At 44.6% G+C, this 13,090-nt stretch overlaps 1 protein-coding gene across 2 annotated transcripts in view; it reads right to left on the bottom strand.

Moving 5' to 3' along the window:
• Positions 1-7,014: 7,014 nt before the first annotated feature.
• LOC119383715 (RAD51-associated protein 1) overlaps positions 7,015-13,090 on the bottom strand; it is a 28,964-nt gene continuing 22,888 nt past the window's right edge. The window contains exon 7 of one of the 2 annotated variants that reach the window (XM_037651990.2): positions 7,015-8,498. In XM_037651990.2, the coding sequence (XP_037507918.1) occupies positions 8,143-8,498 (356 nt within the window). In that variant the 3' untranslated portion in view covers positions 7,015-8,142. The remainder of the gene's footprint in view (positions 8,499-13,090) is intronic. The other variant, XM_049412636.1, reaches the window with a different exon arrangement.

Below are 13,090 nucleotides of genomic sequence, written 5' to 3'. Positions count from 1 at the left end.
CAATCACGGAGGCCACAGGCAAAACAAGCCTTAAGGCGGTGACAACCAACATTTTGCGATTTACTTGTATGATGCACATGTACGATGCTGTGTGGTGACGACCAATTCAGATTACCAGAGGTCGTGGTGTGTGCGTGCCTTCAGTCTGCCTCCAGCTGCCCACACCGTGTACACGATGTGCACCGCAGTCAGAGGCCCTACTGAGCTTCATAGTCTATGTTAACATGGTTCTCCTTCAGGGCTTTGAAAAACAATAATAGCAGGGCCACATTAGCACACTTTCTCAAGCAACCGGCTGTGGAGATCGCAAGTAATTCATTAACCCAACATGTTCGCAGTGGCCCGTATCCAGCGCTTTCGCCTCTCTGCTTCGTACAACACAGCTATGGAAACCTAAATAACAACTCAACGTTGTTATTCAGTCCTTTACGTCCGTGGCCATTCACAACGCAACAGTAGCATCGGTTGTGGCGTTTCTTCGTAGCGCGGGGAGCTGTCCCGCCTGCTTTTATTTTCGCCGTCATTCTGCCGAGTGATCCGGCAAGCACTTCATGGCGGTTCGGTGGCACAATTTTTTCACTCCATGTAGGCAAAAGTGAAATATATGTAGTGCATATATGCATATATGCACTACATATATGCATACAGGGTGTTTCAGCTAAAAAGCACCAAGTATTAAAAAATTAAGCATAGGCGCTACGTGTCTCCAATTAGTGCTGTATTGTTCTGACCCATATAGAGCTCGTCAAAATATTTTTTCCAACTGGCTAAGCTGGGCAATTAACGAAGATTGCTTAACGAACTTTTTAAATAGTAACTCCAGAGAAAAGTTTTCAATACAAAAGTTGTAACGCTTGTTCAGGAACATCGAATATTTCAATCTACGTTAAGATAACTCCCCTGCTTAATTTTTGTCCGGCCTTTCTTTAAAGCGCGCGAATTTTAAAAAATACCATGTGACTGCCGCCAAATGCGCGGCGCTTTTACTGCCCTCAAATGTAAGTTAAACGACTTATCAAAGGCTGCTTCGCGCACGCAGATCGATGGAACAGGTTATCGGTGACTGCGATGCACGTTAAGTGACAAAATGAGCATACCGTTTCAACAACAACAAAAAAAATCTACGAAAAAGCGGCAGCCATGGAGCAAATGCCACATGAGACTTTAGGCAGCATTTGATGCAGCGTAGGCATCTTTTTCTTTCTTTTTGCACCAATGAATAAATGCATTGGAAGGGGCGAGGGTGACAGCGTGATGAAGAACTGAGATTCACTCACATGTGGTGGCCGCTCTTCCGTAAATTTTATTTAGATGATACGCCCCTGTCATCAATTGGCGTCCACTGCAGTCACCGGTAGCCTGCTCAATCGACCTTCGTGCACGAAGCAGCCTTTGAATAATTCGTTCAACTTACATTTGAGGGCACTAAAAGCGCCGCGCCTTAGGCGGCAGTCACGTGGTATTCTTTTTAAATTCGTGCGCTTTGAAGAAAGGCAGGAAAAAAATTAAACAGGGGAGTTATCTCAGCATAGATTAAAAAATTCGATGTTTCTGAACAAGCAATACACCTTTTGTATAGGAAAATTTTCTGTAGAGTTACCATTTAAAAAGTTCATTAAGCAATTTTTGTTAATTACCGAGCTTGGACGATTGGAAAAAATATTCTGATGTGCTCTATATGGCTCAGAACAATACTGCGCTAATTGGAGACACGTAGTGCCTATGCTTAATTTTTTAATACTTGGTGATTTTTAGCTGAAACACCCTGTATATGTGTCTGTCTTTTCTGAATAAAAAATCAGTTGAGTCAGCGCATGTCCGTGTCAGCTCTCTTTTCATGATTCATGTTTATTCCTGCGCTGTTGAAATTTCCTTCACGATGAACTACCAACTCGCCCAAACACTCACGTAAAGCGTCTGACTAGCGGAGAGAAATTCATAGTTATATTTCCGAGTGTTAAGGGGAGATGCTACTCGAAAAATGCAAGTTTTTTTTCAAAATTACGTATTTTTTGTTTTTACTTGTTTTGTCAAGTTTAGTTTCTCTACTTCCATGTAAAAAAAAATCACGATTGTATTTAAACTGGAAATAGGTTGAAATCACTTTTAAAGAGCGCAAGGCGGCTATTAAAAACTGAAAAGAGCTCATTGTCTAGAGTCCCCTGGAAAACACCACCTGGCTGCTTGACACTGCATTTCACATGAGGAGTTCACCAAAGCCACATGTTCAAAATAACCGTGATTCGCAAGCTCTCATGATGGAAGAAATAATTTTAAAAAGCACATCTTTGCCACATAGATGAGGTTTCGCTTCTACCTTTAAAATGCATTTTTCTCAAGGTGCAATTTTGGGCAACTTCTTGAGTTTGTACATCACGTTTTTAGTACTTCTGATGGCCAGATCAGAACGAAATTATTGCCACAGATTCCTTAACATGTGAAGAGTGCAATTATCTCCTTCAAAACCTGATATCACTCATATAATTATTACGAACTTAGGGTAAGCAATTAGTATTGGCTGAGCATTTTAAGACTTCTCATATTACAATTTCTCTTGTTCATTAATATGTCTTATACACACTTTCTACTTAGTTATTTCCATTGTACAGTTAATGTGGAGCAATATGAGCCATTAATGGCTCTTAACCATAAAAGTTTAGTGACAGAAAAAGTGTGCACAAAAAGAGCTATATTTTACACATTGTCATAGTACAAAATGAAAACTATGCAACTTACCATAAAACTGATTACATATTTAATATCAGTATAAAAAACTATGTAAACAGCTAAAATTTCATTGCCCAAGGCTACAGATTAAAGAAACTTTTTTCCCGAGTAGCATCTCCCCTTAAATGCGCAAACACACATAACATTAAGCTCAATCGTTGTCTTGCACTTGTTAGCTGCACCTGTTTCTACAGCAAACTTTGCAAGTGAGTCGAACTTTGCACTACCCAATACTGCTCTGACAGGTGGCACTACGTGTCTTGCGGAACTCGAGTCTGGCGTCTTTTGAGTGATGTCGCCTTGAATATTTCCAGCAAAATCCAACCATAAAGCTACTTATCGAAATTTCTGACGTACTGGTATATTCTAGGGACCGTAGTACTGGAGACCATAGGTTGGCAAAAAATTTGGAGCTCACTCAGACTCACTCATGAAATACATTTTGCCCTTAAAGCTTACTCGGACTCAGACTCACCAAAATTTTCCTCAACCAGACTCAGAATCACTGAAGTTTTTCTCAGCGGGACTCACTCGGATGCAAACTCACCAAAATATTACTCCCTCAGACTTACGGCTCTATCTGAGCATGAGTGAGTCGATTCATGAGTCTGTTACCGTATAATTGGCTTTTTCGACCATGGCATCAATGCTCTTCAACACCAACATCTTGCATAATTGGTGCTCTACTTGGTGCCTTTTGATCTCATACCTTCAAATATGAGATATCATTGGTTGCAATCCGGTAAGGACATTTTTATTCAAAGAGGTGACTCACAAGAGATATTTTTATCATGTACTTCCTATGAAAGAGCTTGCGGTGGGGAGGCCAACCTGCTTCCTTTTCCCCTTCTCTCTCTGTAACTCACACCTCTGATTGAAAAATATCGAGCTGTTGTATGAATGCCTGTGCTTTCAAGTATGTGTGAGTTGACGGGAGTATAAACGAGAGCCGACATAAGGCTGATAGTAATGTTGAAGGTTGTGTAGATAGAACCATAGGTTGTCGAAAAAGTGTGGAGCTCACTCAGACTCGCCTCAAGAAATATATTTTGCGCTTAGGGCTCACTTGGACTCGGACTCACCAAAATTTTTCTCAGCCAGACTCACTCGGACTCAAGCTCACCAAAATATTACTGACCCGGACTCACTCAGACTCAGAGTTGCGGCTCGATCTGAGTCTGAGTGAGTCGACTCATGAGTGGGTTTGCCAACCTATGCCGGAGACACACATGCACAGTCTCTGTACGCACTGGGACGCAAGACACAATACCAAGACGAGCGGGTCAGTGATGATGGTCAGAACCCCTGCCTCTGTTACACGAGAACAAGGTTAACTGCATGCGTTTTCCGCACACCGCTGCTGGTTCGATTGGCTCACTACTGTCACGTCGCCTCTCACCACCATATATATCCTTTACTTTGCATGCACATTTAGCAGCTTTCTAAACGTGTCTTCTTTTTTTTCTAAGCATGTCCCAGAAGAAACACCGCCAAGCTATGGACTGATTTGAATGAAATTTGCTGTGTTCGGGGCAGTTCCATTGTGGCAACCTTTTCAGTTACTTTTCATTGGAAGCAATATCTGGATGTAGGTTGAACCACTTTTCGAAGTAGCCGAATCATCGAATGACCTCAGTATTGGAGTTGCGTTGTAGAAAGACGCACCAAATACTTTTGTTTGGCTTACAGTGTGGCACGTGTCGCACTCTAAAACTTCTGCCCACCAAAGGATACCTAGCACAAAACAAGGCAAGACAACATGCCCCCACCCCAGCTCACTCCACCCAAAAAATCCTGGCTATGGCACTGTGCCAGCCCGCTCCTTGCCTTGTTTTAACGCGACAGCGTTAAAGAGCTCGTTCCGCAGAAATTCCGGTGTCGGTGTCGTTGGTTGTGAGCGAAAAATCATCATCTTGATAAATAATAAAAAATCTTAGGTTCAAGTGAGAATCGAACCAGGCCGTCTGCGTGGCAAGCGGGTGTTCTACCACAGAGCCACTCCATTGCTTGGAACTGCACTGAAATTAACTTTAATGCTTCACAAAAATCCGCATCCTGTGTACAGGTGTCACAGTACGAGATGTAATATCGCAGTAAAACGGGCTACAAGCGTATATTGCCATTGGGCGTCACACCATGTGAACTGCATAACGACTTGGTGGTTGAAAGCCGGCCACCCATTACAAAAGGCACACACATTACTGTGTGTATTCCCTTATGAACGCGTAGTGGGTGCATGGCAACTTCGAAAAAGTATCACGCGTGTGTTTAAAGCATGCCACCCATTACAAAGGGCATGCACATTAGTGCGCGCATTCTCTTACACACACGTAGTGAGTACACTGTTGTCATAAAAGTGCTGTTGAAGAGGGTGCAAACCTTTACCCTTAATATAGGTATTTGAGTGTGTGTGTGTGTGTGTGTGCGTGTGTGAGACCGGGCGAGTGTACATGATGACAAGCGAAACAGAGCATGATGAGGATGGGGCCGGATATCACTATCGCGTTCAACTCTTAAAGGCAAAGCTTAAGCGTCCCCCAATTTTTTTTTCAACTACAAGTAGGTTTTAAATAGAGCTGTGCGAATAGCAAAATTTTGGGTGCGAAGCGAATTCGAATAATAAAGATTGAGTGCGAATCGAATCGAATAATTTCGAATAATTTTCGAATATTTCTCAAACATTTTTCGAATAATTCGAAGTGAAATTACAGAAAAAGTTGCAGAGAATCCCTAAGTATGTTCTCGTGAGATAGCAACATGAAAGTGTTTCTTTTTGCGAGGTTGATGAAGCGCTGGTGGGGTCATATTTCATAGTTGTCTTTCTTATCAAGAATGAGGCAATGAAGAGGCCGAATTGTATTTATGTACATGATTTGGTGCAACCAAAGTGTTGCCGACAACACTTTACACGTGATAGGCAGAGATGCCATTTCCTCAGCCTCTCCTTCTCTTTCAACTTCTGTGGAAGGCCAACTGATGTGGCAGACAAGGGTGTGCTGCCTTCAAGTCCAGAGTTCCAAATCTGCCTCGTAGACGTCAATATATAAGAACATCTGAAATTTTGGATGCTAAAAAGCTTCGGCGTCCGATTTTTCAGACTTCCTGCCCAAATTTCAGCTCCAAAACAGCATTAATAGAGCCCCCTACTCTGCCACATCTTTCATCTCCATATTGGAACCAGCGTTTTCTTGAGTTAATACATTTGCGACCGTAGCGGAGCTTGAAAGGCTGCTTTGCCGCAATACGGGGGTGTGATGAGGTGAAGCATATTGAAAATCTTGGGACCACTTCCAAAGGGACGTTGACTGTCTCTTGGCTAAGTTCGACCGTAACGGACCTTGAAAGGCAGCTTTGCCGCACTACATGGGTGTGATGAGGTGAAGCATATTGAAAATCTAGGGACCACTTCCAACCGGACTTTGTCTCTTGGCTAAGTTCGACCGTAAAGGAGCTTGAAAGGCAGCTTTGCCGCAATACGAGTGTGTAATGAGGTAGAAGCATATTGAAAATCTGAAGGGGTCACTTTCAATCGGACGTTGACTGCATTTGTCTTTGGGAAGTTCGAATAGTTCGAATAGTAAAATTTCAGTGCGAATCGAATCGAATAGTAAACACTATTCGAAAAATATTCGAAATTTCGAATATTCGCACACCCCTAGTTTTAAAACAAAGTACTAATATTAATTGTAATCGTAAAATCGAGTTTCATCCACTGCAGAATACAATCACAACTTTACTTGCACTTTAGCATGAGGACTACATTCTTAATGTGTCTAATATGCGAAAGAAAGAAGGGAAATTGAAGGGAATGGCATTTAGACAAGAAATAACAAACATAAAGCTGACAGACATCAATGCCAAACAAGGCACATGGGGACCTCGACATTGTAATTACGGTTACTATACTCCGTTCCACACATCAGGTGCAATGCTGTGAAGGCTGGCGAGACTTCTTGCAGTAGATGCATTCACACCAAGAAATAGTCCAATGATATTTTACCACCTGTAACATGATTTCTTTTCGTCTGTAGTCTCAGTAATATAAATGCATATCCTTTGTGCTTAGATATAAACAAACCCTGTTATATAGTTGTCAGAAAGTTGTTCTGAATCGCTAAGCATATCTTTGTTTTTGTTTTTTTGGTGTTTTATTTGCGACCCGTTGCGACGCATCACGCATGGGCTCGTGCTCAGCTTGCACGAGCGTTTAAAATGACGAAAGCCAAGTGCGTGACGCGCAAACTCACACATCTTGCTGGCCGAACTCCTTGCATAGCTTCCGCAGCGTTGCACCTGATGTGTGAAACGGAGTGCAACAGCCGTAAATTTACAAGTACCATTCCCATCAGCATAACCAAAACTTTAACCATCAAACAATATCCCCTATGGTTTGCTTGGCACTGGTGTATTTTGTCTTTGTATAATTAGCAACTCTGATGTCTTACAGTAAATTCCCCCCTGGCCCATCTGGAGCAGTCGCCCAACAAGTACTAAAAAGCATGCCAGTATTTTACAAATCGATGCCTGCCAGAGGAAAACAACCTTTGCAGTTCCAGAAATGGTACATAGCCTATGGCGAGCCAATGATACCATTTATGATTGTAAAAGTGTCACAGTAACTTCAGTGTCCTTGCTATCCTACCCATAATGTATGAAACGCTAATCAAGTATTGAATTAACAGAAAACGTAGCTGTCGTATAGAAAGGCATGAACCTGTGCACCAATGTCTACAGATGCTCTTAATACAAGATGCTGTTATCCCTTGAGGAGGCAATAATGATGCACAGAGGGCTTGAATTTTTGGCTGTACTTATCCTAAGGCCATGAAGCGAGGAGTGCTGTGAACCTACAACTGAATTGCAGATTGGCCAGTGGAATTCACTGTCAAACAAGTCAGTAAAACCTAAAAACATTTGTTCCCATATTCTCGAACGCATCTCTGCTGGGTACTACACATCACAGATGGCAGTGCCTTCCCCTGAATGAACTGGTCATAGCTCCTCAAAGTCAATCCAGGACAGTTCCTACATGAATGTATTGTAACTAAGTACTTTCTCTGTCCATGCAAACGTACCGGATGGCAATTCCTGCAGTAAATATTTACTTGAGAAACACAATGACTGAGGAATGTTACTGATGTGCAGTACTTGATAAAGATGAGAAGCAATGCTATGCTACACTCAGTAGAATCGATGAAGAGCTTTGAGTTGAGGCCTGTTCATAAAAATGGAAGCTAAAGCCTAAATGTGCTGCCTAAAATATGCAATATAGAATCCAAAACTGTCCACAACCCATCACATCTAAAGAAACATTTTCCAGTCCACCAGTAATTTGGGATTTCGGGAATCATCCCAAGCACAGTCACTTAGAACATCCTGCCGATACATGGCTGCTGCAAGTTATCCTTCACAGGTTCACTGCTGAACTTTGACGACACTGTGAAGTGGCTTGCTCACTGAGCGACGAGACAAGCCAAGCCGAATCCCCGACACTGGCAACTGGCCACTCGAGAACTTGGGCACAGTCATGGGCACGCCGCCCGCGGGAGCAGCCCGCTGCGGTAGAGGCCGCGAAGCCACGCTTGGTGTGGGCTTTGGTGCTGAAGCGAGGCGAGGCGCTGTCCTTGCCACAGATAGTGCCGCTGTCGCTGAGCTGGTCAATGCACTTGATGCTTGCGTCTTGCCACGTGTCGTGGAGGTGCTCTTCGTGGTTGCCTGTTTTGGTCCGGTCAGTGCTGCAGGAGTTTTCCTGGCCCCTGCTCTTGCGGTAGCTGCATCAGTGTGCGTATGTTTCACTAGGAGTCCAAACTCGGTCTAAGTGTACAGAAGTTAAACAAGACACTACAATCCTACTCAGTTCTTAATTCACAATATTTGTGCTCAAAAAGTTCCAGGCAGTGTCAGTGCAGCTTGTAGTGTCCACTATTTAAATGAGTACAGAAGCCAAGCTTCAGTCATCTGCTATGTTTAATGGTTAACTGGCCAAATGATACTGCGTCTCATTGCAGCACACCGTTTAAGTTTTCAGCGTATGAGATTGCTACAGCACTCTGACAAAACTAGCACTAGTTGCTCAGTCTGAGAGCATGGGTAATCAGGCAAGCCTAACAAGAGATAGTCAATGCACAAGTAGTAGTACATGACCACGGCCGCTCGATGAAAAACACACGGTGTGGCCTGCCGCGTCGCGGAGCAGGCCATGGGCGAGAGCGGGGAAGCGGAGTTGACAGTTGTCGCCGCATTTTGTTAGGAGGGCGCCAGTAGTAGGGGAGGGCTCCACGCGACGCGCGGGCAGCAAGGAGCTCGTGTTCAGCGGGTAGGTCGAGGTAGTGGTTGTTTTTCTCCACATGAATCGCTCGCACTGAGTGTCACTCAAGACAGTTTGCGCATGTGTGATATTTTATAGGTTAGACAAAATGCCGCGTATCTGTTGTGTGCCGTTGTGTTCCACGAATGTATCGAAGGATCCACAAATACGCTACCACGAGTTTCCCAGTAACGCAGAACGCAGGGCAGCATGGCTGCGAAACATTTCCCGTGAAGGACCCGGCGGGAAGGAAACAGTATGGCAGCCTAATGACAGGTCCCTGGTGTGCGCCTTGCATTTTATGGAGCAGGACTACAAGAAGACCGAGAAGTTGAGGATACTTTTGCCAACGGCTGTGCCGACAGTGTTCCCTGGTTATCCAAGCTACATGAGCACGAGGAGCACGCCTGCTCCGAGGAAGAAGTGGCCACGCTCCGAAATAGAAGTCGATAATGCGCAGTCGCGTGCTGAGTGCTCGGGCAATGCTGCTTCAAAATAGCCGCTTTGTCATTAGCCAAAACAGCTCGTCAAGTGACAGCACTGAAGCCACGACGCCCAACAACTTTGAACTAGGGAATGAAACGTGTGTGGAAATGGCATCATTTTCAGATGCATCATGTCAAACTACATTCGACCTTGTTAAACTGACAGAAGAAGCTAAAAAAACGTGCTGCTTCCAAGCGAAGATCGCTCATATGAAAGGAGCACAGCAGGCCCTTCAAGAAAAAGTGGATGAGGCTGAGGAGCGCGCGCAGTTTTATGAAAATAACACGGACAATGCCTGTTTTATTAAGGTGCTCAATGGTGCTGCGCAAGGTGACAAGACTGCCGAGTTTGTTAGAAACTAAGTTCGCAGTTTCTCGACGAAGAAGCCCCACTACAGTGACGTCATTTTAAGGGAATGTGTAAGTTGTAATGCATGCTTCAAGAGAAGTTATGAGCATGCAAGGTCCAGAAATATCTTTCAGCTCCCTTGTCGCTCAATGCTCCAGAAATATGTAGGCCATTTAACAGGTGGAATCAGCGTCACTTCGTTGATAAAAGAGCGGCTGTGCATCGAATTCAAGGGTCTCACTGTAGAGCAAGAAGCGTTCTGCTCCCTGATCGTTGACGAGATGGCCATACAGAAGAGGGTCATATACGACCGACAAGTCGACAAACTTTTTGGTTTCGTTGACCGTGGTGAAGAAGAGCACTCAACAGCGGTACCCCAAGTGGCAAACCGATTACTATGTTTTGTAATAAGAGGCTTGTCAACATCATATATTACTCCTGTTAGATATTTTTTCACGGGATGTCTGAAAGGTGACGAGCTGTTCTCTATGACCATGGAAGTGCTGAAAGTGGACTTGCAGGGCGGACGACCGCGCAATCGAAGTCTGCAAAGTTTTCATCAGAAAGCTCTTACGAACGCTTCTTGCCAACTGGGCAGGAAATGTTAATATGTCTGTTGAGCGTCTCGTACGCTTGGCGCAAAAACCTCTGGCCAGGAAGGTGCTGCGCCTGTGATTCCAATAACACAGTGATCCATATTTCACGCACGTGCATTAAAGCAATTATGACGTTCACAATGCTTTTGTTTCTAAGGCGTGAGCAACAGTCATTCCGGAAATACAACCGCACCTGTAAATGAGCAATTCTCCTGTTGATAAAATAACTGTAGCACAAACATCCATTATCAAGGGTGAACAGCGCAACGGCAACAAAAGAGAGAAAACATGACGCGAAAAATCGCAACTCGCACGAGCAACCACTTCAGATAAAACTAACACTTGCTATATTTAGGTTGAAGCATCGCCGGCGCACATTCGGTAGGACGATTATCAATATAGTTAACGCTATAGCAAGTTTATTGTAACCCTTTAAAAACTAACAAGCGCATAGCAGCTGCGCTGTCAAGCCGCGATCCGCCGCAATAATTCCGGCGCTCTCGCTTTCGGTCTCCCCAGAGGCTCCCCCACTGGCGGCGCCGCAGCGGCAGCCAGGAGCACTAGGCGCACGACGCAGTATCCGCTCCACGCGGCAGGCCACACCGTGTGTTTTTCATCGAGCGGCCGTGATATGACGCTCACAACACATTTAAAAGTGCTGCACATTATTCTGTTATGCAGAAACATTGTGAAAAGCTTGCTGGGGATCCTCAGCTCAGTGGGGGCTTCAAGTTGGACTAGTTGGTTTTCACTGGACATGGCAGGAGGAGTAAATGACAGGACAACATATATACAGTAAAACCTCGTTAATTCAAAGTCACTGGGACTGTGAAAAACTTTCGAATTAAGCGGGTTTTCGAATTAACGAAACATACAAAAAGCGGGATGCAAGGAACTTTGAATTACTGAAAGTAATCAGAGGTGGTCGTTTGGCCTTCTAGTTTGCGGCTCCAAGGGTGGTTTTCCAGCAATACCCAGTCCCATTTTTGCCGCAAACCCGCGAAAACGGCGGGCCTCGCTGCTGTCAGCGCAAGAAAAAAAAGAAAGAAAAAAAAAAGAAGTCTCGTGGTCAGCTGAAATGCGTGCCTGCGGAAAAAACGGCGTGCTTCACTGCAGCACAGTGGTGACACGCGGGCAGCATGTCACCTGCTCCTCGCAGCGTCAGCGCGTCATGATGCGACCATTCGCCCATTCTTTCTGGTAAAATAAAGAATATGATAATGGCCAGTGTGACGGAATCCGCGATCTGTTCTGGCTGGAAAACATGATCATTGAAGTTTTCGAACTGAGTTTTCGAAGGAGGCGTTACAGGCAAGAACTCCGCCAGCATTGCAAGTGCGCAAATTGCCGGAGCAACCGCCAGTCGGAGGTTTGCATACATCATGAATTCCGTCAGGTCGTCCTTTATTATCTTTTCTTTTCCAAAAAAGAAATGGGTAAATCATGACGCGCTGACGTTGTGAGAAGCATGCGACATGCTGCCCGCGTGTCACCGCTGTGTTGCAGTGAAGCACGTCATATTTTCCGCAGGCGCACGTTGTAGCTGACCACGAGACCGCGTTTTTTTTTTCTTTATTACTTTTTTTTTGCGCTAGCACCAGCGAGGCTGGGTTGCTTCAACTGTCACACATTAATATCGCTACACTGCATTGCCCTGTGGCTCCTAATGGCCGTCGCTTCCACGGAGTTGCGGCGAAATCGGGATCGGGAATTGGCACAAGGCACCCAAAGTTTTCGAATTAACCGGGCTGGCGCTGACCGCCGCTTCAAAATATCCACTCAGATTTACATTGCAAAATACGGGACCGCAGAAACCCTTCGAATTAAGCGGGATTTCGAAATATCCGAGTTCGAATTAATGAGGTTTTACTGTATAAATACGGCAGTTCCCATGTTCTGTTTTTGCTACATATTAGTATATTTCTGCAATATACATAATAGCAAGTTCGATCAAAGCATGCAAACACCCTGCACATGGTTTTACTGCGATTTTGGTACATCGTTCTTGTTAGAAGCAATGAACATTGCTGCAGAGCCAAAAAAAAAGTGTCATTCATTGTCAATGCAGTCATCATTTAAAAAGAAATGCAAAGTGTCACACTGTACATGTGAGTGTTTGCTCAGGGCAACAGGCATACGAGGGCGGTCCGATAAGTACTTAGCCTCACCGCGAGAGCGCGACTCTATCGCATGAGACATATACTGACGTTAAGTATGCTCTCTTGGAGGGACACATGCGAAGGTCCAGTCAAATCGGCCTCGCGGTTTTGTTTTGGCCGCTTGAGGAAGCAGGTGATATTCGTGTGTCCATTAAAAATGGAAAAAAGAGCAATATCGGTCGGTGATTCGATTCTTGTTTTTGGAAGGGAAATCGCGCAGCGAAATCAAAGAGCGACTGGATGCCGTCTATGGTGAATCTTCTCCTTCGATGGCAACAGTAAAAAAATTGGTTCAACGAGCTTAAACGTGGTCGCACGTCGGATTTTGATAAGCCTCGTCCAGGCGCCCCGCAAACGGGTGGGAAAATAACGTGGCAAAAATCCACGACCTCGTATTGGCAGACCGCCGACTGAAGGTGCGCAAGATAGCTGAGACAGTAGGCATCTCAAAAGATCGAGTGGGTCAT

Source organism: Rhipicephalus sanguineus, chromosome 2 (genome assembly GCF_013339695.2).
Source record: "Rhipicephalus sanguineus isolate Rsan-2018 chromosome 2, BIME_Rsan_1.4, whole genome shotgun sequence".
In the NCBI taxonomy this organism is placed as follows: Eukaryota; Metazoa; Arthropoda; class Arachnida; order Ixodida; family Ixodidae; genus Rhipicephalus; species Rhipicephalus sanguineus.
The sequence above is the reverse complement of the archived record's forward strand: the minus strand, read 5'-3'. Positions and strand labels throughout refer to the sequence as shown.